General features: G+C 42.9%; 3 protein-coding genes and 2 pseudogenes across 3 annotated transcripts; 3 read left to right on the forward strand and 2 right to left on the reverse strand.

The window, feature by feature from the left end:
• The first annotated feature begins 136 nt into the window (after positions 1 to 136).
• LOC6619348 (chromodomain-helicase-DNA-binding protein 3) lies at positions 137 to 3,139 on the forward strand. The gene has a single exon (XM_002043529.2). The coding sequence runs from the start codon at positions 204 to 206 to the stop codon at positions 2,850 to 2,852; it is 2,649 nt and encodes an 882-aa protein (XP_002043565.1). The 5' UTR covers positions 137 to 203; the 3' UTR covers positions 2,853 to 3,139.
• A 13,672-nt stretch (positions 3,140 to 16,811) lies between these two features.
• On the reverse strand, positions 16,812 to 17,496 carry LOC6619349 (annotated as a pseudogene).
• Positions 17,497 to 19,619: 2,123 nt separating this feature from the next.
• LOC6619350 (cuticle protein 67) lies at positions 19,620 to 20,168 on the reverse strand. Its single transcript, XM_032719928.1, has 2 exons — positions 20,061 to 20,168; positions 19,620 to 20,001 (listed from the first exon to the last, which is right to left on the reverse strand). Exons 1-2 carry the CDS (start codon positions 20,145 to 20,147, stop codon positions 19,663 to 19,665), a joined length of 426 nt encoding a protein of 141 aa, XP_032575819.1. The 5' UTR covers positions 20,148 to 20,168; the 3' UTR covers positions 19,620 to 19,662.
• A 205-nt stretch (positions 20,169 to 20,373) lies between these two features.
• LOC6619351 (cuticle protein 70, isoforms A and B) lies at positions 20,374 to 20,969 on the forward strand. The gene is made up of 2 exons (XM_032719929.1): positions 20,374 to 20,450; positions 20,506 to 20,969. Exons 1-2 carry the CDS (start codon positions 20,439 to 20,441, stop codon positions 20,899 to 20,901), a joined length of 408 nt encoding a protein of 135 aa, XP_032575820.1. The 5' UTR covers positions 20,374 to 20,438; the 3' UTR covers positions 20,902 to 20,969.
• Positions 20,970 to 23,394: 2,425 nt separating this feature from the next.
• On the forward strand, positions 23,395 to 24,619 carry LOC116800995 (annotated as a pseudogene).
• The last annotated feature ends 755 nt before the right edge of the window (positions 24,620 to 25,374 follow it).

Here is a 25,374-nt window from a genome sequence, read left to right on the forward strand (position 1 = left end):
GAAACTAATAAACTACCCCATTATTTTAGCCCATCTTACCCAGATCATAGTGTAAACGGCGCATCAGAGCTATTTATTTTGGAAGATCAGTGTAAACGTGACTTTGCGTGGGATTATAATTGGTAGTACCGTTTTCTTCTGGCGCGCATTTATAACAATTTTCATTTCTGAATCTGTAATTGCAAGAACTAAGTTCAAATAGCATGTTATCTAAGAGGGTGGCTGATCCAGACTGGGGAATGCCTGGCAAGGCTTCCAAGGACAAGCGGCCAAAAACCAAAAAGGCCAAAAAACGGAAGTTTCGCGACGAAGAATACTGCAAAGTTTGTAGAGATGGAGGAGATCTGCTCTGCTGCGATTCATGTCCTTCTGTTTACCACAGAACCTGTCTGAGTCCTCCCTTGAAGTCGATTCCCAAAGGCGATTGGATCTGTCCGCGCTGCATTCCCTTGCCCGGAAAAGCCGAGAAGATATTGTCATGGCGCTGGGCCCTCGACCAAAGCTCCACTTCCAATCCATCTGAAGGTGAAAGGCGGCGCGAGTACTTTATCAAGTGGCATGATATGTCCTACTGGCACTGCGATTGGATTTCCGAAGGAAAAATGCTCCTGCACCATGCCACAATGGTTGCCAGCTTCCAGAGGAAGAGCGATATGGAAGAGCCATGTCTCGAGGAGCTCGAAGATCAGGAGTGCGATCTTCACGAGCGATTCTACAGATACGGCATTAAGCCGGAGTGGCTCGTAGTCCAGCGAGTTATCAATCATAGTAAGGAGCCCAATGGCAGCACTATCTACTTGGTGAAATGGCGTGAGTTGTCCTATAACGAGAGCAGCTGGGAAAAAGAAAACGACAGCATCCCTGGTCTTAACCAGGCCATCGCTCTGTACAAGAAACAACGGTCCAGCAATAAGGGACGCCCCAAAGATAGGCCTGCACCCACCATAGACCTGAATAAGAAGTACGAGGATCAGCCAGTATTCTTGAAGGAAGGTGGCCTTAAATTGCATCCCTTTCAGATGGAGGGCGTCAGCTGGCTTCGCTATAGTTGGGGCCAAGGCATCCCCACCATACTGGCCGACGAGATGGGTCTGGGCAAGACCATTCAGACCGTGGTTTTTCTTTACTCACTATTTAAGGAGGGCCATTGCCGCGGACCCTTCCTCATATCCGTGCCACTTTCAACACTGCCCAATTGGGAGCGAGAGCTGGAGCTCTGGGCTCCAGAATTATACTGTGTCACCTATGTGGGCGGCAAGACTGCTAGAGCGGTTATCCGGAAACACGAGCTGAGCTTCGAGGAGGTAACCACCAAAACCATGCGAGAAAACCAAACCCAGTACAAGTTTAACGTAATGCTGGCCAGCTACGAGTTTATCTCTTTGGACGCTGTCTTTCTCGGGAGCATCGATTGGGCGGCGCTGGTCGTGGACGAGGCGCATCGGCTAAGGAGCAACCAGAGCAAGTTTTTTAGGATCCTGAGCAGGTACCGCATCGCCTACAAGCTGCTGCTGACCGGCACTCCGCTTCAGAACAATCTCGAGGAGCTGTTCCATCTGCTCAATTTCCTGAGCTCTGGCAAGTTTAACGACCTGCAGACCTTCCAGGCCGAGTTCACTGACGTTTCGAAGGAGGAGCAAGTGAAGCGACTGCATGAGATCTTGGAACCGCATATGCTCCGTCGCCTAAAGGCGGATGTATTGAAGAGCATGCCCCCGAAGTCGGAGTTCATTGTGCGCGTGGAGCTGTCGTCTATGCAAAAGAAATTCTACAAGCATATTTTGACCAAGAACTTCAAGGCCTTAAATCAGAAAGGCGGCGGTCGCGTGTGTTCGCTGCTCAACATCATGATGGACCTGAGAAAGTGCTGCAATCATCCGTACCTGTTCCCCTCCGCCGCCGAAGAGGCCCCTATCTCGCCCAGTGGTATTTACGAGATGAATTCGCTGACCAAAGCTTCCGGCAAGCTAGTTTTGCTGTCAAAGATGCTAAAACTGCTAAAGAAGGACAACCACAGGGTCCTTTTATTCTCCCAGATGAGCAAGATGCTAAATATTCTCGAGCACTTCCTCGAAGGGGAGGGGTACCAGTACGATCGCATCGACGGGGCCATCAGAGGCGATTTACGACAGAAGGCCATTGATAGATTCAATGATCCCGGATCGGAGCAGTTTGTCTTCTTGCTGAGCACTCGAGCAGGCGGACTGGGTATCAATTTGGCAACAGCCGACACGGTCATTATTTTCGACTCGGACTGGAATCCGCACAACGACGTTCAGGCCTTCTCCCGAGCCCATCGCATGGGACAGAAAAAGAAGGTAATGATCTACCGATTTGTGACCCACAACTCGGTGGAGGAGCGCATTATGCAGGTTGCCAAGCGCAAGATGATGCTCACCCATCTTGTGGTGCGCCCGGGAATGGGTGGCACGGCAACAAATTTCTCAAAGGACGAGCTCGAAGACATCCTTCGCTTTGGCACCGAGGATCTTTTTAAGGACGGCAAGACTGAGGCTATTCACTACGACGACAAGGCGGTGGCCGATCTGCTTGACCGCACGCATCGCGGCATTGAGGAGAAGGAGTCTTGGGCCAACGAGTATCTTTCGTCCTTTAAGGTAGCTTCTTACGCCACCAAGGAAGATCACGAGGAGCATGATGACTACAATGATGATGCTGAAAACACTGACCCAGCCTACTGGGAAAACCTAATGGGCCAAAGTCAGCGGAAGCTACCAAAGAAGCCAAAGACGCAGTCGCAGCAGTCCCAGGAGGACGCCGAGAGCAGCATGGGAAAGGGCAAGCGAACCCGAAAGGAAATCGACTATTCCAAACAGTTACTAATAATGTGAGATAAGCATTAAACGCCGTTGGGTACAAATCAACAAATGAATAAGAAACAGAAACCATATTGTTATTTTTAAGTTTATTGTTCAAGCTTGCCCAAGCACAGCTATCTTTAATATATAGTCATTTTGCTCAACAATTTCAAAAATAATCACAAAAATAAGAAAAGTCAGTAATAGCATTACTATTACTGTTTTGCTCTACAGCAACAGTTTTCGCCCAGTAAATATTCTACGTTACCTTTAAAATTTTCATTAATTTAAGTGGATAATTATGTTGATTTAATTATTATATTTTTAAACAGAGAAATGAATAAAGATGAAGAAGAAGAGGAAAGCAAATAGACAAATGACAAAACGGGAAGCAGTGTCGAAACGATTTCGGCCAAAATGTCTGGCGAAATAATTGAATGTAATTCAATCAAAGGCAGTTTATGCGTAAAATTTTATTAAAGCCCAGCTTTTGCAGGATGAAGCAGAAAAGTCTCAATGCCAGACAAACACAGCACACATTACTATATACACTGGGAGAAAAAATGCTGAAAAATCATAAATACAGTCTTTTAAAATGATTAGTTTTGACATTGCGTCTTTTTCGAAAAATAATAATTTTGAAATGGATGCTAACTAAATGGCACACGAGCTGCAGTAGCTGCATCTTGATTGCACTTTTCCTGGGTGTACCCATAAATGCATGCATGAGCAAGGACATCCTCGTATGCACATAAGTATGCGTTCGCAATCAATTTATCATACGCCTGATTTGACTGCCAGAGCCCTGAAACCGGCCATCAAATGGCCCCGAGAATTGTGAAATGTAACTGCAATGTAATTAAAATGAAATAAAGACAGAAAACAGAGTGTCCAGAGTGCAGGTGAAAGGTCCTGTGGATCCCCAAAGTGTCTGGCCGGGCGATTACTTAGATGCGTCCGGTGACCAGCTGATGGATTAAATCAGGCATATTTAATTATCACATACAATGGGCAAATGGCCAAGTCGTTTTCGAGATGACTTCACTTTAATTACGTTTTCTTAATCATATTTTTTGCACTTGACTTGTCTCTGAAATTGTTGCAGTTCTTTGTTAGCTGTTGGTAGATACGAGTAAATATTTCCTAATTGAAAATGTGCGAGCTTGAATGTTTATTTTAATTATGTAGAGAAGATTTAAAATAAAACTTTCCTCCGATTGATAATTGCAGCTTAACAACTTAGATAATTAAGGTGAAATTTCATGATTTAAGGGCTAAATGTGAAGCTTTTGGACGCACGTCACATACTTCGTTATCTGGTTTGGCTTTAAATGTACCTAATTAATTCTTGTATTGTGGCCTAATTAGAGCGTTATGTCTGCGCCAAAACAATGACCTGACAAATTAAATAAGCATTAGGTAAACTACGGCCTTCCCTTCACGATTTCGAACACGTGAAGGACGAGTGTAATTGACTCCTTGCTGCGTCTGAGGACCTTCACAAAGGACGAAAGACAATCGTCCTGATTAAACGGATGTCCTGCCAATGGAGGATATCTATCCATTTACTCCATGCCTCCATTTTCGGTGAGCTCATGTGTAAGACGTATTATGCAGTCATCGCATAACTTATACGCACCGTGGCCCGCAAGTTATCCGTTGCGTAAAAACATCCGCACGGAGGCCAGGAAAAAGGACTCAAACAAATTGAACAAAATTACCGGCAACCTTTATACAATTACAAAAAAAAACCTTAAGCATTCAAAGAGAAATGTAGTAGGAGGCTACAAACCACCGGAGGCTCCCGAAAAAAGGATGCTGATGGAGGTCAGGGGCGCGTTGTAAGTGTTCAGGAATACCAATTGGCTAGGATATTACAATAAGAGAAATATAAATTTATGATACTTTGAAATTGAAAAGTAAGTGTTGTTCTGTAATACTAATGACAAACCCTTATTTTAAAGCATTTTAGTTTTTATTAATATTTTTGAGTAGCGTTCTATTCACATGACTTTCGCAGTAAGTTAAATATTTTCGATATTCATTGTGGAATCTAATAATTATTTAAAATGTCTTATTTCCTCCATTCATCACGATAATTTTTTCTGATACCTTTATTAGTGTTATCTGGCATTCCTCTGCCCAGTAGGCCTTGGAAAATTCTTTGGGAACCCTTAAATCCACTCCCACGGAAACGCCTCTGATCTTCAGAATGACCACCACTTAATGATAATTGCGCAGCTTAAAAATGAGCAGCTTCAATTCCGGCGGAGAAGCGGAAAAGGACCGCCCAAAACTCGAAATGGAAAAGGGGTCACGTTGCTGCCTTTGTTGATATACCCTTTGCTTGACCCGCAAACCCCAACCCCTAGTTTTTATTTCCGGCCATACGCTGAATGTTCTAAGCCGGCCAACAAAAATATTTACAGCTATTCGCCGCTTAACAACTTAGAGCATCAAAAAAATAATACAAAATCCCCAGCCAACCTGCGAGGAAAAGCAAAACGCCGGACAAAAGCCAAACCCAACGCACATTTTTCACATAATTTCCTTGGGGATTAAGTTTCCACTTGGCCTTGTCCGGTTCGTTGGCGAGGATGGGTGGGCCAGCCAACGAGGACCTTTATTAATTTCGTGCCACAAAAGTAAATAGAAAACGGGGCGACCCGAGTAAATTTCATTAAAGGCCGTCTGGGAGTCGAGGGGCGTGGCAAGAAAATGTCACTAATAGATAAAGTGCGATTACGATTTCTCGGGTCACAAATCGCACGGCGACAGGAAATGACATTTGTTGTCGCTGGCAAAACGAAATGGGTGGGCGGTGGAAAAAGCGGGCAGGGCCAAATCAAATTACAATCAGTCTGGCCTTAAACTGAATTTAGTTCGCTTCTTCAACGATGCAGCAGCGTTTTATTTTCGCAACTGCGGAATATTCTGCATAAATTCCGCCTGCAGGGCACCAAAAAATTTATGCGCACACCTCTTTCGGAATTTTAAAAAAGTGCTAAAAATGTATGCGTAAAAGTATGAAACATGGCTGCAAGCACGCGAAAGAGAGGGCTAACTTGGCCAGAAAGAGAGAGAGAGAGTGGGTATCCTGCGAGACAGCGGGCTTTTCTTCCCATTTTCCTTAGCGCGCACTGAATGGCGACAAAAGTGAATGGCGCATAAAAATAGCGGTAGCCCCACAACTTTTTAAAGCGACAAAAATGTGCTGCTGCGGTTTCCAGGAGCAGGAGCAGGCTCCCTTGGTGGAACCAGGATAAAGTGCAATATTCCTACAAATTAAGGCGGCCATGGCTGGCAGGAAATTGTTAACTATTGAACTTCCAGCCAAAAGTTACAGGTTCGCACTTTTAAAGTAACTTTCCATGTTGCCATCAATTCATTGTTTCAAGTTATAATTTAATATATTTATTTTCTTTAGAACGAAAGAAAATGAACGCAAATGAACGCAAGTGAACACAAATGAACGGAAAACTTTAACAGAGAATTCAGCACTGTGCAATTTAAGCGCAATATTTACCAAAGCCCAAGTTGCTGGCGGTGAAAAAGGCTAGAGGATAAGGCTTAAAATAAATTATAGACAAAATCAAGGCAATTAAATCAAAGCCACGTCGGTAACTCAAACAAGGAGGCCAGTGTTTGGCTCATGAATATGCAACGACTGAATGAGTGCGGTAAGGAGTGTTGTCTGCGGGGGGTTCGAGTGCTGTGAGTGCTGCGACTGTGAGTGTTGTGACTGTTTGAGTGAGTGCGAGTGTGAGTAGACATCGAGAAAGGGACTCTGCCAAATGGGGCAGCATTTTCGTGATTGAATTCATTGATGAACAACAGTCGAACAGTCGAATTTTGCCACGTTTACGCGCACACATTTGCTGTTTTTGTCAAATGAATATAAAGTGTTTACGAATATGTGCACATTTATCTTAAAATAGTTTGTATTTAAGTTTTAGTTGCTTAAATACGCACGATTGTTGGCTAACTTCATGTTTTGATTGGTATTATGTGAATTATATTATATTGATATTTTGTATTAGATATATTTTATTTAATTAAAAAATATAATTTTCAGGTTTTAACATACCTATTCTAGAACTTCGTTGCGTATACGCGAGACGAATGCGACTGGGAGTGAGTAAACCACAGCAATTGAAGTGTATGCAAGTGATTGGCCACATGTGCCAAGCCGAATGAACCTCTGCATACCCTAGCCGACCTCCGACCCCCGACCCCCGCAACCCCCTCGAAAGCAGCCCCCTCGACCGCTATCAGTGTCTGTCCATTTCGAAATGCACAACAGCGTGAAATGTGTGGCTGGGGGGGCATTGAAACAAATCACCTTGATTGATGATTGGCATTTTGCTGGCGAGTGCCACTCCCCTGCCCGATTTGCTCGCCTTCTGTAAGTCAAAACCCCAAAAGTCGACCGCAATTAAATGAAAAGCTGAATGGTAAACGGGGGGGTGGTAGGGTGGTAGAACTACCACCACCCACAACTGTGTGTGTGTGGGGCGGAGAAATTTGAGCTGCTGCTTTGCTTTATTGCTGCTGCAGTAACAGGTGCAGCATTGTTCGGGCCAATTTCCCATTTCCCATTTTCCAGCTTTCCGCTATGCCCAGCCACTGCAGTTGTCAGCAATGTCAGATGACCCTGAATCCGGGCGTTGTTTCCACCATTTAATCGAATTAACAGCAACACTTGACGGTTTATTGCGCTAATTAAAAATTTCGAGAGCTTTGACGCAGATAGATGATGAATTTCAAAGATGGAATAAATTAAATTTCAAATATAGTAGTTGGCTCGCTTGGTCTCTTACTCAATTTAAGCTTATTTTAAACTTATATCAGATTAAATTTTATGATTTTACAATGCAATTAGCATACTATTATTTTAAAATAAAGGAATTTACTTCTAATTATATTTATAAAGGATAAAAGCAATATTTTCTAGCAAGTTCAAGCGTAATTGTACTAGTAACCAGTACGTACTGTTTTGTCTTGAGATGTATGGATCTATCATTGTGGATGTTTTGCAATATATCAGTCCAAATAGCCACTTATGAGGAATCTTGCTCATCCGGACCTGCCCCTGTGTACATAATCCGTCTAGCGAATCCAGAAGCGTAAACAGATTGATTGGACGGGTGATCAGGCGGAAAACCCTCCGGGCCACACACTTAACCAGCTCCAACACCTTGGCCAGCTCGAGAGCCTCCGGCTGGAAAGTCCCCCCATGGGGCCGTCGCTATCATTAAGTTCCCGGCACATTTCGTGGGGTTCGGCTTGCGAAAGTGGTGGTGAAAAAATTAAATCAAATAACGCTTAAAAATTTATTAACGTCCGCCAAGCCAGTTAAACGTCAGCAAATTGTATTTTTATGTTAAGACCATTAATGAAAACCGGAAGCAAACAGAAACCGAATGGATGGATGCAGGCAAGCAAAAAAAATGGAAAGCTGCAAGCCAAACGCAAAAAATTTCATTTAATGCACACGGAAAGTGGAGAGGGGCAAGGATTTTCGGGAAATTCCAACAGCGGCGGCGGCATTGGCAGCACTTCGATTAAGTAGCTTTGTAAACAGCAGGAGCGGCCACAGGAGCTGGGAACAGGACCCCATTGAGACTCCGTACCCGGGATGTGGTTGTCCTGCACAAGAAAAAACAAACAGTTCCTTTCTGAATGTTGGGAAAAAAGATTAGGAACTCAGAAATACAGTTATGTAAATGTCCTTAAGAAAATTAAATAAAAAGAAGAAAAGTCCTTTTAAGAACATTCCATACCTACATCCTATAGTTTTCATACATAATTCTTTAATTACCTACACCTAGTCCTTTTAAATAGATCACGACTTATAAGCCTTGTTTTATTATCCTTTATCTAAATCGAAATTCTATTTTCAAACTACTATGTAAATGAAAATCTACAGGATTTTCTTTTAATTGCATTGATTATTCTCGGTGCGCCAGGACCTTCAGGACTGAGGCACTTATCAAGTGCATAACTTCTGAATGAGGTGCGGTGGAAAAAGTCCTGCCAGAGTTCCCCCCGACTTGTTTGCCTCGCTTTTAATGCATTTTACGCTGTGCTGCGTCCTCCATCCTGCTGTCCTCGAGTCCTTTTTGTTTTTGCTCCCTGCGAAAATGCAATGCAAATGCTATCATTGTAAATAAAGCTGATTAAGCAGCATTTTGATAAACTTTCCCTCGATTTTACACTTAAATTGGGCATTGGCAAAAGAAAACTTGCTGCAGAGGAGTCGTGAATAAACCGCATTGCCGCTGGCATCAAGAAAAATTCGTCGCCAAAAGCTGCCGGCTATTTCTCAGCTCTCTCAGTCAAAGCCAAATTAATTAGTGGCTAACACACACACACACACAGAGAGACATGTAAACTCAACTAATGTTGCAGGCTCTAGTTAATCAGGGATGGAACATGATCTCATTTCAATTTCTCAAATTAAAACTTTCTCGCATTTACTTCTATAGAATTTTAAAACATAGATTTTAACTAGTAAGTTCAAACTTTTAAGTGATTTTTTTCCAAGTTAAACCTATTAAAAGTTAGTTTGCTTACTTATATCTTAAATACTAAAACATATAAATGAGCCCTGGATTTTCCGAACAAGTTTCAATTTCTTGACTCGCAGCCCTCGAATTCGAAGTGATTTTGGCCATAGCTCTCTCGGCGCCGCTCCATTCCATTCCATCTTGAAGTTCTCACAAAGTGAGCAAAACTTTTTGGGCTGTTTGCTTATTTGTCGTGTAATTAAAAGGCTTGCACATTAATTTCAACTGCACGAATAGGAAATACGCAATGCAGACATGGCCGGCAAAGACCCGAAAAGCCTTACAAAGCGCTCCATGATAAATCCCCGAGAATTCTGGCCAAGCGTCGGAGGAATGGGGCAGTTCCTTTGTCCATCTGGAACTTATTTTATTTCCTGCTCAGTTTTTTGGCCGCCTCGCCGCGCTTACCCCTCCCCTTCCCCTCCCATCCACCAAACAACAAAGTCAACAAGAAGAGTGTTTGGGGAGGGGGGCGTCGAAGAAAAACCAGCAGCAGAAGAGGAAGAAAATCCCTTGCAATTAGCGCTGGAAAAGTTCTTAGCTCTAATTGATTTGCTGTAAACCGTTTGACGCTTGCTCGCCGATGCGCCAGTCAGCTCAACTTTAAAATTTAATGCCATCCTTTTGTGCCGGCGCACTAAAGTATGCAACACAATTGTTATTGAACACGTGCGCATTGTGCATCCGTGTCAGGTGGAAAAGGGGCGTGCTTAGGGTGGAAGAGAGGGGGTGGGGCGGGGTGGAGCGGAGACAGAGCCATCGTCAAAAGGAAAACAAAGAGGTTTTCCCCAGCTCAACAACGATGGTTAAAAATGCTAAAAAGTTTGCTACAAAAACCGTGTATAGCAAATAGGAGCAAGAGGGTGGATAGAGCACTTTGTGCGTTGTAATAATAAAACTATTTAACCATTTAATAGAGCTTGCTAAATTTGCAGTTTACCATTACCGATATGTCACTTGAAACTTATTTAAAATATAATGAAAAATGTAAAAAACTATTTAATATTATTCTATTCTTAAATTCACTGAACCTTCCTATTCTGTGATATTCTGTGAAAGTTAATGCTATTCTGCTATTAGTGAAACACTACGCGCCGCCCATCAGTTGCGCAATTTATGGATCCGCCCACGGTGCATCCTTTTCCCGAAGTGCAATAAAATGCACAGGAGCATTGCTGCATCGGTGGCTGGGAAACAGCTTTGCCAAATGGTTGTTGGCTTGGACGTTTTGAAAAACTCAAAGCAAACAACAACGACCATCGGCGAAGCTTTTGCACTTGCCGCTCGCTGAGTTTTCCCTCTTTCCACGATCCCTCTTAAAAATCACACAAAGTTATCGCCACCATACAGGCAACAAAACAATAACTCCATCCGGTTTCAGTTTGCAGGTGAAAACAGGGGTAAGCCGATTTTACACGGGGGCGAAAATATTCCATTCTTCCATTGCCATTCCATAAACGAATTTTTGAGTATTATGTTAAAATATGGAGTGGAGCATTAGACTAGCATATTTAGACTAGCATATTTAGGGCTAGATCTCGTTAGCGGTATAGTTGATTTTAGAGTTGGCTAAGACTGCTCAACTCTTACTTTCCAGCCCAAAAGGAGGCAAGCCAGAAATCCGTCGCAAAAATGACCCTTCTTCTTCTTAGCCGAAGGGCATGTCCTGCCCACACTTGAGTTGAAAACTCATTTCGGCCACGTTGCCGCGGCAATTGACGGCTTCACTTTTGGCGCCTTGGCATCGCAAAAATCGCCGGATGTGGAAGAAAAAAAAAGGAAAAGGGAGCTCACACCCGTCGGAACGGTAAGCGAGTTACACTTAAAGCTACGCCAACGCCTTTGACACGCATGGCGGGATGCCACTTTGATGTTCGTCCTGCGAGAAGGACGCTGTGGCTGGGCGGGAAAGGGAGGCAAATATTTGCTAAATGCAAATTACTTTTGACGCTTGATAAAATGAAAACGCAAGTAAAATGATTGGCTGCTCACCATCGCAGGCAGAGGTTGTGGGATTCTCGAATTAAGGGGAATGTTGAAGATAGCACCATTTGCCAAACTGATTGGCAACTGAAAATATTAAATACAATTTAATAAGATATGTTAATCTCCTTTAAAACAGTTTGTTCTAGCTTGTCAAGATTGTACATTTATCCCATCTTAATATTAAAGATAGTGCAAGTATGCTTTAAAGAGTCACATTATGTAACACAAGGTATCTATGACAGCAAATTGTGCACTTGAATAGCCAACAATTTTTCACTACCAAACTGGGGAATGCCGAGTGCAAAGCAGGCCAATAAAGTGGCCCAAAGGCTTCGACTGCCCAGTGCATATGTTGCTGCCACCTGGAATGCCACTTCGTTGCAATTAAACACTCAATTTGCAGTCTGTGCCACAGAATGTTTGCAAATGAAATTTGGGAAAGGTAAAGTTTGTACGCCGGGAGCGGCAGATGCAGTTGGCATTGGATTTCTGAGACTTGGACTGGGCACAGCGTCAACGAAAGTCGCAAAACAAATAGCAAAAGCGAAATGACGTCCCACAACTTTGCCGGGAAAACCGTTGGGTGGGGTTTGGGTGGTTGGTTGGATGCAGCAATTTCACCCAGCTAAAGACGCTGACGTTGCGCATTTGCCGTAGATTATTACAAAAGTTTAAATACACAGACAGATAGAGTCGACCCTGGGAAGCTCTTGTGATTATACTGGCGCAGTTCTCGCTGGCTGCCCTCAGGTGTTGTGACTGAGTTTTGCTTGTCGACCCACAGGTTTCCGGGTGAGATGGGTGGAATGGTGGCCAACTAGACGGAATCCGAACTGACACTCAAGGAGTTGAATTGAGTTCGAGTTGGAGCTTTTAAATAGCCTTGGCAGTTGCAGTTGTTTCCACACTTTTCCCCAAGCAGTTTCCCTTTTTTCACTTCGAGAGTTGTTGGGAAATGCAAGTAGGGAAAGCGTAGGAAAACGCATGTCATCAGACCGCAAATCGTTTGGCCAGCAGTTTATTACAGCAAGACAGCATGTTTTCCAGATTGCAAATTTATAAACTTAAACCGGGGAAGTTTCGTTATTTGTTGGCATAGTTTGGGTTGGAAATAGCACATATACATTTAGCATGAAATCCTGTGAATGTGGGAATTCTTTGCCACTTAAAATTGGTAGAAAAACCTTTAAGACTGGCCTGTTTAGTCTGATTAGAACACACCACACTGCCGGAAATCAGCTAGGCCCATCAATCCTTCATTAGCTTATGCATGTGAGTATCTTGTATCTTTCATCTCGTGTCGCCAAGCATTTAATTTTGCTAACTTCCCGCAATTTGCCACCAGCTGCTCCCTTTGAGCTGCTTCTGTTGGTGGCGTTTACTTTCGTTTTAATTTGGCAGCCCGCATAATTTTGCTATGATTTGCACTTCTTAATTAATTATTTTTCCTTTTCGACAGACAAAGCGGATTTCAAGGAGCTGCGTCAGCACTCACATATGTATGTGTGGGTGGTCCGGAAAGGGGAATCCCTTCGCCCATCAGCACACACGCGCAGGAAAACAAACTTCGGCAAAAACTTTCTCCTTCAGGGAGCTGGTACAGAAAAGGGTTATTAACCGGAAGACGGAACCCGGGAAATTCTTTCCTTTGTTTAGGCGCTGCGAGCAAGGAAATTAGCTGGATATGCTCGTAGCTCGATGTCCTTTGCTGAATGCATTTAAGTGAAAATTCCCATTCGACCTTTGACCCAATTCCCTTTCAACCAAGAAGCATCGATCCTATCCTACGATTTTTACACTACCACCAAAAACAATTAAATCAGTTTTGTTTTACACATAATTAATATAAGCTGCAAAAAAAAAACGGAAAACATAAAAATGAACTTATACAAATGAACTAGCAACTGATTTAATGCCGCTTTTTATGAGTATTACCATTCGTTTAATTGGCCCGACCAAATTTATACAATTTTAAGCTCGGAGCCAAGTTTTGTGATAACAATGTTATCTAAGGGGATTTTTTTACCTTCTATGTTCCTGTTCGCTGGCTCACCTGCCGCCCACCCTGCGTATGCGTAATATGGGCGAAAAATCAATGCATAATCCGCATTCAATGGAAAAGGCTTTGCTCAGCTAAATCCCGCAGCTCATGGCAATTGACAGGAAGTGAAGCGTTTCCGGCATCCAGAAACAGACATGGCATGGCATGGGATGTCTTTTTTTTGTTTCCCCAGCCACCCGACGCCTTTTTCTATTAGTTCTGATTAAGCTTTTGTCGATTCGTTCCATTGTCAATTGCATTTGGCGTCGGATTTGGCATCCGCGTGGATGCAAATTGCGATCCGACAGCTGCTCATTACTTAGACGCTTAACCACGCGTCGTTTTGGATTTGCATTTGGGCGATTAAAGTTGCGCCCCGGACGCCACCTGGCGCTCGGAAATTGAAAATTTCGCGCGGGTGCCAAATGTCAAAGTGCCAGCAGCCACACCCACACGGCGCCCGCCCACAGTGCCCACAAGCACACGCAAAAGAATCCGCCGTTCGACATCTCCATCCGAATCACAATCTCCATTGGCATCGGCAGCGCCATCTCTGTCGCACATCTCGCATCTCATCCATCGCCGGGCCATGTAAATTGCTCTGGCAAACAAATCACGTATACGCACACTGGCCGAAAAGATCTGGGATTGATGTACAATGTACATCATTTTACATACACTTGGGTCTTTCGAAAGTGGCATTAACTGAGGAATTTAACAAACGGTAGCTGCCATGCATGGTTAGTTAGTTTTTAAGAAAAAAGTTATCTTAACTGAGACCCAAGAAATCCCAAAATTCGTCTCTGTGCATTACGTATACGCCATGCGATCCGTTGCGATGCGATGCGCTTCGCTCCCGTCCCGTTCCCGTTCCGTTTTCGTCGAATCAAAAGCCAGAAAAGGCTGCTGGATTTTTGCGGTCTGTAGCTGAAAGGCTAAGCAACCGCATTGAGTGACTGAGTGCCGTTATTTGGCCACGTTCCCCTCGCATGCCCGTCGTTTCCTCTCCTGTTGCCGTTATCCTGGAATCAGCATCCAGGGCCTAAGCAACCACAACCGGAAACGGTTGCGACCAAACGTCTAGCCCGCTTTGTCTGCTCGGAGTCCTGCGATGTAGCTCCCCACGTGCACATACACACATTTTCTGTGCGGATTCGATGTGCGAGTCCTTAAAGAATTTACTGCACCATTGGCATGTGCAAGCGGAGTCCTTTGCAGCTAAAGTAAATATTGAAATGAACAGCGAATGATATTGAAATGTTAAACAATTTGAATAAAAAAATAAATGGCTTTTATAAAACCGAGATATCATACACACTTTTCAATAGCATATAAGATTCGACTGTTGATATTTTAAGCAGTTTTAGCATTTAGTTAATTCTCAAAATCTAGACCTTTTTTCGATTTAAGGAACTGTATTGTATAATTGTACCAAGGTAGCTTGGTAAAATATGTAAGTGAGCCATAATGAAACCAATAAACACGAACCCTAATGAAAAAGTCTTGCTAATTACTCGAAAATATGCATTAAAAACTTTTCGCCCACAGCGGCAGAAGATGATAATAAACCAGGGTGTGGATTCCATCCAGGCGCAGAACTTGATATTGAATCAATTAAAAGGAAAACTCGGCAAGGCAATGATGCAACAAATTAAAACGCATACGAAGCGAGCTAATGAAATTCTAAGGCTCAAATGGTTGGGAAAGCCACCTTCCTCAAAGAAATGGGGAAGTTTTGGGGCCATGCCCCAACTGCTTCTATGGACAAGGGCGGAAATTACCGAAAAATTGTGCCGAGTAGATGAACAACAACAATAAACTTGGCGCAAAAAAATAAGGCAAGTGGAGTTAAAAGTTAAGCCAGCAAATGAAGATGGTGGATGGTACTGGAAGTGGAAAGGAAGATTCGGATGAATGGGAAGTGCAGGGAACCCGCTCCTGATGTACGGCCTATCGCACATATAGATACACAGGAAAAAAGGTATCCTTTAGATATTAGATAATATAAGATAATATTTACAAGGAAATGTATCTTGGAATTTGTAGATACACATGGAAATGTTTTTATATTGCAATACTTCCCCATCTGGCTCTTATTAAGGTTAGATTTTATTTAATGCCTACTTTTCTCTCAGTGTACATGTGAGTTTCCCAGCCACACACACACGCACACACGCACACACACAAAGCTGAGAGGCAAAGAGACAGATGGCGGGGCGAACTTCAAGCGCAATTTTACGCAACAACAAAAAGTTTAATTGAGGATAAACTTTGCTGCGTTTGCGCTGCTGTTGAAAATCAACCAACGTCGACATGGAAAATTTCCCCAACCCGGGAAAATCGTGGCAAACTTTGTGGGGGGGGGGGGGGGGGGTTAGGTTGGCGGAAAGAGGCTTTTGTAATGTAGGAATCGCGTGTATGTTTGCCTCTTATCTCTTTTGCCGTTTAAGTTTTCGCTTTCTACCCGACATTACTGTCTTAATTTCCTTTTTTCCCTATGTGGCGTTGCTTCCGCCCAAATTTTTGGCTTTAAGGTAACCTTACTGCATGACTATTGTGCCTTTAACTTGAAAAGTGGAAACACGACCACAATTTGAACATTTATTGGGCATTCATTGCGCTTCGCTTCTTGCATTGTTTGTCAAATGCCAAAAAAATGGCAAATATCGATGAAAGGGACATGAAAAACGATTCGATCCCAGAGTGGCCTTCTCCACGACCTGAGCCACCTATAAACCCACTCGGGCACCCACTTATCCCCAGAAAAACCACATACACACACACACATCACCAATGTGCCATAACTCGTCCTTAGAACCATAGACGAAGCCAATTTGGGACAATGAAACACAAATGACCTGGATAAAAGCGACGACTCGACACAAGCGATTGACTCCCTATGAGTGGCCAGCATTTTTTTAGGTGATTCGGAAAGTATGGGATGCGGAGAATATAGCCGGGCATCCAAACACCCTTCAAGTTCTATACATATGAAATATATGTATCTAATATTGCTAAGAAGAGGGAGCGAAAGTAAATGTAACATAACCAATTGTTTTAAAATGCCATTAGTTCTTATATATAAAAAATAAACAATCTAAATATTAAATGTATCAAATGATGTGCGCCAAAGTTCTTTTAATATTTAAACGTGTTAAACAATGTTCCAACTCTTGATATAAAAACTATTATTAACAGTTTTTGAATACCAGTTCAATTTTTTTCTACCGTTGTGTGATTGTGTGATGTAATTTGAAAAGAATACATTTGCGAAAAAAGCTAATAGCCAGATCTTTTTCTGCACCATAAATCTTTTTGTCAAAGGGCTTTAACCAAATACCTGAAAAACCAGAGAGCCAAGCCAACAAGAGCGAACAATTCAGTACCATTTTTTTTTTTTACCAATTTTAACGAATTTTATTAAGGGCTATCAGTCATTGAACACACAGACGGTTGCTTAATCCCGGGGTATGCGATTTTTCCTTTACCACAAAGCGGGCGCGGCATAGTTCAAAGGTGCTGGGGCATAAGCCAGTGGAGCCGCGTATTTGGCCAAAACGGGCGCAGCATAGGGAGCAGCGAAGGGGGTGGCAATGGGAGCAGCAAATGGAGCCACTCTGTTGAGGATGGGAGCAGCCAGAGGAGTAGCAACTGGAGCGGGAAGAGGAGCGGCCAAGGGAGCGGCGAAAGCAACGGGAGCTGTAGCGCGCAGGGGAGCTGCTAGGGTCCTCAAAACTGGAGCAGGAGCCACCGGAACTTGGGCGATCACTGGAGCCGCGGCGATGCCGTTGAAGGTCCTGGCCACGACTTGGCTACTGGCGGCAGTGACCACGGGAGCGGGGGCAGCAATCACCGGAGCGGGCAGAGCTGCCAGAGGAGTGTGCAGCAATCCTGGCTTGGCAGCCACACAGGCGATCAGGGCGCAGATGACAACGGCCTAAAAGTAGAAGAAATAAGATAGTTAGCTACATATACTTCAGCTACTTGGCAATCCCAAACTAACGTATTTGAACATGATGGCTTAATGGTTTTTGGTTTTCTGATTTGAAGCTAAGCTTGGATTGACTTGAAAGCAAAGAGCTGACTGATGACAATCGAAGGCAGACCGCGGCGTATTTATACCACTCAGTGTCCCACGCGACGGCTACTTAATATTCCGAGAGCGCCGCAACCCATTGGGCCATTATTAGTGTCTGAAAAATATTAGTTAGTAGTTCGCATGTTTTAGGTCTTCGAGGGACGGCATAAAACCCGAAGGGCAGTCAATTGCACTCGCCGACTAATTATACAAAAATGGTTTTTAAATGCAATTTGGATTTCATGGGGAATTTACTACTATTGGTAGGATGTGGTTGATGCCAACAAGTGGGTTAATAGCTGTTGGTAAGCATATTACTACACTTTCTACAACTGTTTTCCGTAACCAAAGCCATCGGTATAGATACTATGTAGATACCCTTTGACCACAAAGGCACAGGTAGAAATTTATTAGTTTTTCGGCTCAGATTAGGCAAAAATGGTGATAACAATAATTCAAGTCAACATTTCTCACACTTCAACCTAACCCTTGCTCTTTGGCCCCAGGAATTTTCATTGAAAACCTGTTGGCAGCCACAAAAATATGTATGTATATAGAGACTAGTCCAGGCTTCCCGGCCAATTAAGCATTTTGAACACGTGCCGGCTTCGGTCAGCAGTAGAAAGCACACATGAACACACTCGAATGATTTGGGGAACTCCTCTGCTGGCCGGCGACATTGCAACATTTATTGTTTTGGCCATCCGGGTCAAGGTTGTAGAGCGATTGTGGTTGACTGACCTTTGCCATTTGTTTAGGGATCTCGGGTATGAGGGGATCCATTTGCATGGATGGTAAAGCAGCACTATTTGTTCTTTTCTTATTTAAATGACTTCCATTAACTAAGCTCGCAATTTAAAAACTTGTATGTGACTTAGTCAATTAATCAATTGAAACACGCAATATGTGAGAGAATATCTAAATGATTATAACAAAAAAAACTTCGCATAACTACAATGATGCCTTGCTCATTTTTGTCTCCTTTAAATCAATTCAGTTTCATCATATTTTGCTTAATAATATATACATGTTTAGTGAATACCAACCAGCACATTGAATCATTATAGTTAAGAATTATCTTAATCGAATCATATTAGTAGGCAAATAAAAAGAGAGAAAAACTGTTGTATAATTTTGGAAAATATTTGGTAAAGCCTTGATCTCAATTCACTTTAAATTTTATTTACTACACTATAATAATACAACGCTTATATACGGTTAGCCGGTGAGGTGTGCTCTGTGAATGCTAATTCTTTAGCGGACCGTCACGTTCTCTTCGGAATCCACAATTTAAACAAGTGAGAATGCTAAAGGCAAGTGTTGCGAATATTGGGTACCTCTTATCGAGCTAAGGGACAGAGGCGTTGGGACAGACAGACGAAAGAACAGACTTGAACCTGATCAATACTGCAGGAATCAGAAGATCTCCTTTCCTCTGTTACATACGTTTAAACAATATAGTATGCCCGATTAATGGGTATTATTAAGTGAAATCCGTTTCACACAGCATTCTTTTTATATAAGTATGCCATAAATAGGTATACTTCTTTATATTGGTATTTCCTTTTGCTAACCTTTTCTGTTTTTAGCACACTTATTAAAACTTAAAAACTTAGTATATACATTACAGCGTAAAGTCTTAACATCTAATTGAAATTTAGTATGCAATCAAGAAAGGATTGTATCTTTCAACCTAATGGGTTGTTTTTCCGTGCACACCGTACAATTAAAATTTGTTCGTAACTACGAATCTTTAACTGCCTATTACCGTTAAATTAAAATGTCCTTACTTTTTTAAGCCCTTGATTTCTTTCAATTAGCCCTGGAAAGTTCATTGCCCGACCTCGAATGCTCTGCGCCCTTGACATAATTACCTATTTCAGTCGCCAACAACTTCAAAACAAACCATTTTGGCCACTTTTAAATATCACGCATCCAGCGACGGCAGCCGGTGGCCAATAACTTGTCCACTGACTACGTGATCTGCATCCGCAAACGCGGCGTTGGAGTTCCAGAGGCCAGTCATTACTGTTGTTTATGAGCACGGCCAGCTGTCAGTGGCTAATTCAATTTAAATTCTCCGGTAGTCCCCAGTACCCCTGGCCCGTTGAAGAAACTTCTCCTGATTTATCTCATTTTTTTCGTATTTTTATTGATCAGTCGACGTTCTTACAGAAGAACTGGAGCGGCAACCGGAAGCGCTTTATAAGCCAATGGAGAAGTGTAAGCCAGAGGAGCGGAGTAGGCCAAAGGAGAAGCGTAGGCCAAAGGAGCAGCAGCGTACTTGGCCACCACAGGAGCAGCCACGGGAGCAATCACAGGAGCAGCGGCGATTCCATTGTAGTTCCTGGCGATCACCTGGCTACTGGTGGCGGTCACAACTGGAGCGGGAGCAGCTACCACGCCAGCAGGAGCAGAGTAAGCCAGAGGAGCAGTGTATGCCAGGGGAGCACCCAGGAGTCCAGGCTTGGCAGCAGCGCAGGCAACGAGAACGAGAACGACGACGGCCTGTGAACAAATCAGCTTGATTAGTTTAATCCTTTGGGGGTCCTTTCTGAAGAACGTACGTATTTGAACATGGTGGAATATTTCGTTGTCTTGCTTCTTTGGAAGGCTAGAAACTGTTTGATATACCACTGCTCTGCGTGGAGCATATTTATACCCGAATGTGTGCTCTGACTCATGATCGCACGCATTCAGTTCATTTAAATGCGGTGACAGTCTCCCGTTACCATTTACCATTTACCATTTGCACTTTGCGTAGTTTATGTGATTTCCCACTGCTAACTGCAGAATGTGGAATAACTCTTGGTGGCCACTGAATGCGATTGCCTGAGGTCACAGAAGCAGTCCCGATACGGCGTATAAATAGTGGTATGGAATGTGTTGGACGGCATCAGACAAGTTCAAGTTTTCGAACCTAAAGCACCAGATCCATAATCAAAATGTTCAAATCCGTAAGTTTGGAATCTTTGCTCGCTGCCCTATTTACTAATCGCATTTTATTCACAGGCCGTCGTCGTTCTCGCTCTCGTCGCCTGCGCTGCTGCCAAGCCTGGACTCCTGGGTGCTCCCCTGGCATACACTGCTCCTCTGGCTTACTCTGCTCCTCTGGCCTACTCTGCTCCTGCTGCCGTGGTAGCTGCTCCCGCTCCAGTTGTGACCGCCACCAGTAGCCAGGTGATCGCCAGGAACTACAATGGAATCGCCGCTGCTCCTGTGATTGCTCCCGTTGGTGCTCCTCTGGCTGCTCCAGTAGTGGCCAAGTACGCGGCTGCTCCTCTGGCTGCTCCAGTAGTGGCCAAGTACGCGGCCGCTCCTCTGGCTGCACCTCTGGCCTACTCCTCGCCATTGGCTTACTCCGCACCACTGAGCTACGCCGCTGCTCCTGCACCATTTCTCATCTAAATGTTTACGCTGTGATTATCTAGGACGATAAATATATTATGAATATATATAAACGCTTATATCGATTATATGACCTCACAAAATTGCTGAACCACTGGATCTTTGGAGTTGCAAAAATCCATATACTTGTAGAATAACAGAGTATATGGGTCAAAACACTTGCACTGCGTCCATTCATGCTTATTCTTAACCTTCTACCATGCGGACAGACGGACATGGCCAGATCGACTCGGATATTGATCCTGATCAAAAATGTATGTACTGTATATGGTCGGAAACGCTTTCTTCTGCCTGTTTTCAACTTTTCAACGAATCTAGTTTACTCTTTTACTCTACGAGTAACGGGTATAAAATGTACAAGAGAGAACGCTATAGTAAAGTTATTCGACTATCAGATACCAGATACCACTAGTGGGAGTGGGAGATAGAACAAAATTTACACAAATTATATGAAACAAAATTTAAAAATTTTTTTTTCAATTTAGGCGGTTTGAGTGGTATCAATCTTCAAAATACCTTGCCCTGCGCCTACTCCTCTAAAATCTTCATGCCCAATCCAAACGGTCTAGCTTAAATAGTTCCTAAGATCCCGCCGTTCATTCCAATTGTCCAAAGAAAAATATACATTCTGCTGTCCTTCTAAAGGCGGACATGGACAAATCAACTCGGCTGGTGATCCTGATCAGGAATATTTATTAATTCTGTAACGATTTCGTAAGGCTCGGGTGAAAATGTGCGATATTGGTTATGTGGGTTGGTGGGTGGTCTTGGCCCGGATGCGCAGCCTAGTTTCATTCTAACGACTATCGATATGACTGCGTGCTATGGCAAGAAGAAAAGAGGGCGGCTAATCGCCATCGACGACACAGACAACGGACATAACGATTCTTTTAAATTCATATAGTGTAAGATGTAAGATAGCCGAGGTAAAAGATATTTAAGTTCAGTCGTCGTTTGGCAGTTTGAAAGGCAGAAAACAAGGGAGAAAGCCCAGAAAAGCCTAATCATCAGTGAGAGTATCCTATAAACACATTCATTTTAAGAACGATTATATCTAGTTTTAAACATGGTTAAAGCATGTAATATATTTTTTAATATTGCTTAATGTTTATTTTTATCATTTAATGTAACAAAGTTTAAGAGAAAAGACAAACACTACTTCTACTTTCAATGACTTATCCGCCGTTCCACAACTCTCGTTGTATTACCATTCATTTCGATTTCAACTCAGCAACTTATTTTCGATCATTCCTGCCATCAGACCTCCTGATCCTATCGATAGTTTCCTATCACACTGCCACCACCATCATTTTTGACCTACATTTGTACATTTATTTCGTTGTAAGTAATCACGTGTTGATAATTTAGAAGAGGATCTGCGCAGGAGCAAACGCGTAGTTGAGTGGTGCGGAGTTGGCCAAACGCGAGGATTAGGCCAATGTAGCAGCCAAAGGAGTAGCAGCGTACTTGGCCACCAGTAGAGCAGCAACGGGAGCAATCTCAGAAGCAGCATCGATGCCATTGTTGTTCCTGGCGATAATCTGGCTACTGGTGGCGGTCTCAGCGCAGGCGACTTGGGGTCCTTTCTAAAAAACGTACGTATTTGAACATGGTGAAATCAAAGACACTAGAATAACAAGATGCGTAACGCCATACGATGTTTTGGCACACGATTTTTTCGGCGTGGCTCTAGAGGTGGCTCCAGGCTCTCTCGAGTTTTTGTTCAAGAGCGAGAGAGCGGAGAGCTCTACAGCAATTGACAGCAGACAACTCTATGCGTGCCCACGTGTACTCACGCATTGTAAATTTGACAAAATGTGCCCTTTACCATAGATGTTCTTAGCCTTTAAATCTATATTATATTTGATTAATTGGCAACCCGTGAAAAATTCTTGTTTTGCATTGCCCTAACGTTCTTATGTAGAAAATATACCAAAATAAATTTTAAAAATTACTTTATATTAGAATATTTGTCATTAGAGTATTTAGCTTGCGACGTGTGAAAAATTAATAAGGCAATGATTGTTGATTGCGTGTGTCCGCACTTTGTTCCTCAAGATATTACTTTTGCAATAAACAGTTCTCATATTTTTATTTATTTTATAAATTTGTATAGCTTAATAGACTCGGAATTCGGGAAACTGCATAGTGCTAAACCAATGGCCGTTACGGATCTTGTTATTCTAGTGTCTTTGGTGAAATATTTCGTTGTGTTGCTTCTTCGGAAGGCTTTGATATCGCACTGCTCTTCGTGGAGCATATTTATACCCGAATGTGCGCTTATTTAAATGCGTTGACAGTCTCCCGTTACCATTTACCATTTGCACTTTGCCGTAGTTTATGTGATTTCCCACTGCTGACTGCAGAAGGTGGAATAACTCTTGGTGGCCACTGAATTCGACTGCCTGAGGTCACAGACGCAGTCCCGATGCGGCGTATAAAGAGTGGTATGGAATGTGTTGTGCCGTGACAAGATCAAGTTTCAAAATCAAAATGTTAAATGTTAAAATCCGTAAGTTTGGAATCTTAGCTTTCTGTCCTATTTACTAATTGTATTTTATTCACAGGCCGTCGTTGCCTTGGCTATCGTGGCCTGGACTCCTTGGTGCGCCTTTGGCTTACACTGTTGACGTGGCTTACTCTCTGATCCCGCTGTCGTGGTAGCTGCTCTCGCTTCAGGTGTGACCGCTGCCAGTAGTCAAGTTACCACTCGGAACTACAATGGCATCGCTCATGCTCTTGTGATTGCTCCCGTGGCTGATCAACTTGTGGCCAAGTACACGGCCGCTCCTATGGCTCCTCCATGACCTACTCCTCGCCTTGGGCTTACTCCGCAGCACTGAGCTACGCCGCAGCTTCTGCATCGCTCCTTATCTAAATTACTAAGCTGTGATCACCTCGGAGACAACGATAATAAATGGAGAAATAATAAAACGTTATTCAATTGTATATTCTCTTTTAACACGTTTCAAATGAATGTTTATTTCAATGCAAAATTGGCTCTGAACGTACACGAAAATGATTGCTAGAAAATTTCCCAGCATTGATAAACAATAATTCCGAGAATACACTCTAAGGACATCGAACAACTGATACTTTTCTAAATCACAGTTTTAATCTGTTGAATCTAAATTAACTGCCAATTTCAAAAGTAATGTAGTGATTAAGGAGACATTGGTGTTTCGCTAAATGATTACCGAAATACTTGAGTTGCGATATTACAATTATACCCGTTACTTGTTGGAAAATATGTAACAGGCAGAAGGAAGCGTTTCCGTACCATATAAAGTATATATATTTTTGATCAGGATTAATAGTCGAGTCGATAAGCCATGTCCGTCTTTCCGTATGAACGTCGAGATCTCAGTAACTATAAAAGCTAGAAGGTTGAGATTTAGCATACAGATTCCAGAAACAAAGACTCAGTTCCACGCACACTCTAAAGCCCACAAACCGCACAAAACTGACACGTCCACATTTTTGAAGAATTATTGAATACATTTTCATAACCTATAAGTCGCTTAAATTTTTATCGATTTACCAAAAAACTTCTTTCCACACCCACTCTAACGCCCCAAAGCTGCCAGTAGTGGCCAAGTACTCTGCTGCTCCTGTGGTGGCCAAGTACGCTACTGCTCCTTTGGCCTACTCTTCCCCCTTGGCTTACACCTCGCCTTTGGCATACAGTGCCCTGCCATCAGCTCATGTTCTTCTTTAGAAAACTTTTAAAGTAATAAAAAAAATCAAACGAACTCCAAGTTCTCCCACTTTTTTGGGCTTCGCTAATTGGATTTACCGCTGGCATACTAAGAGCGTCGAAATCCACAACATGCTGATGGGGGGACATTTGAAAAATTCGAACGCAGGTCACGTAATGGTCATAAAAATTATTGTCAGCTCAGCGGCAGTTGCTGCAGTCCAATGTTTGTTACATTAAACTGTGCGAAATTGATTTGTATTATAGGTTTATTTTATTTTTCTGCTTTGAGTACAGACCTTCGAAATTATGTCAAGGTCAAAGCTGACCTGTGACCGATAGGTGCCACAGATTTGGCAGAATCAACCTGTCTTAGAACTGATGGCCCAATTTGTGTTTGGTTGCTAGTTTAAAAAGGTTTTCGTTGCACTTGTAAAATATATGTTATACATGAGAAAAAATCCTTTTTCATACTGTTTCATAACGGTTGCCCCTAGAGTAAAAGGTACTATATTCAAGAAAAAGTGGATAAAAGGTAAAAGCTGAAGTTGGTGCAGTGCCACCTAGGGGGAAAGAAGGTTTTGGGCCGCCATCTGGTTGTGTGTCTGGTTTCTAAAACTGGAATCGGAGCAAAGGAAGAATTCTTCGGGTCAGGAATTTCGGAATGAAAGTGCTGTTTGTCCAGCAGAATGGCGTGGGATCAGAAAAAGGGTTTGAGAATAGGGTAGTGTAAAGAACATAAAGGGATTTTAGCCATCCCCAACTGCGTGTTAGCA

Source organism: Drosophila sechellia, chromosome 3L (assembly GCF_004382195.2).
Source record: "Drosophila sechellia strain sech25 chromosome 3L, ASM438219v1, whole genome shotgun sequence".
In the NCBI taxonomy this organism is placed as follows: Eukaryota; Metazoa; Arthropoda; class Insecta; order Diptera; family Drosophilidae; genus Drosophila; species Drosophila sechellia.

Coding starts and splice junctions, on each gene's coding strand:
- LOC6619348 (XM_002043529.2), top strand. CDS start 204: ATGTTATCTAAGAGGGTGGCTGATCCAGACTGGGGAATGCCTGGCAAG.
- LOC6619350 (XM_032719928.1), bottom strand. CDS start 20,147: ATGCTCCACGCAGAGCAGTGGTATATCAAACAGTTTCTAGCCTTCCAA. Junction 20,002..20,060: donor ATTCCACCATGTTCAAATAC/GTACGTTCTTCA, acceptor ATTTGTTCACAG/GCCGTCGTCGTTCTCGTTCT.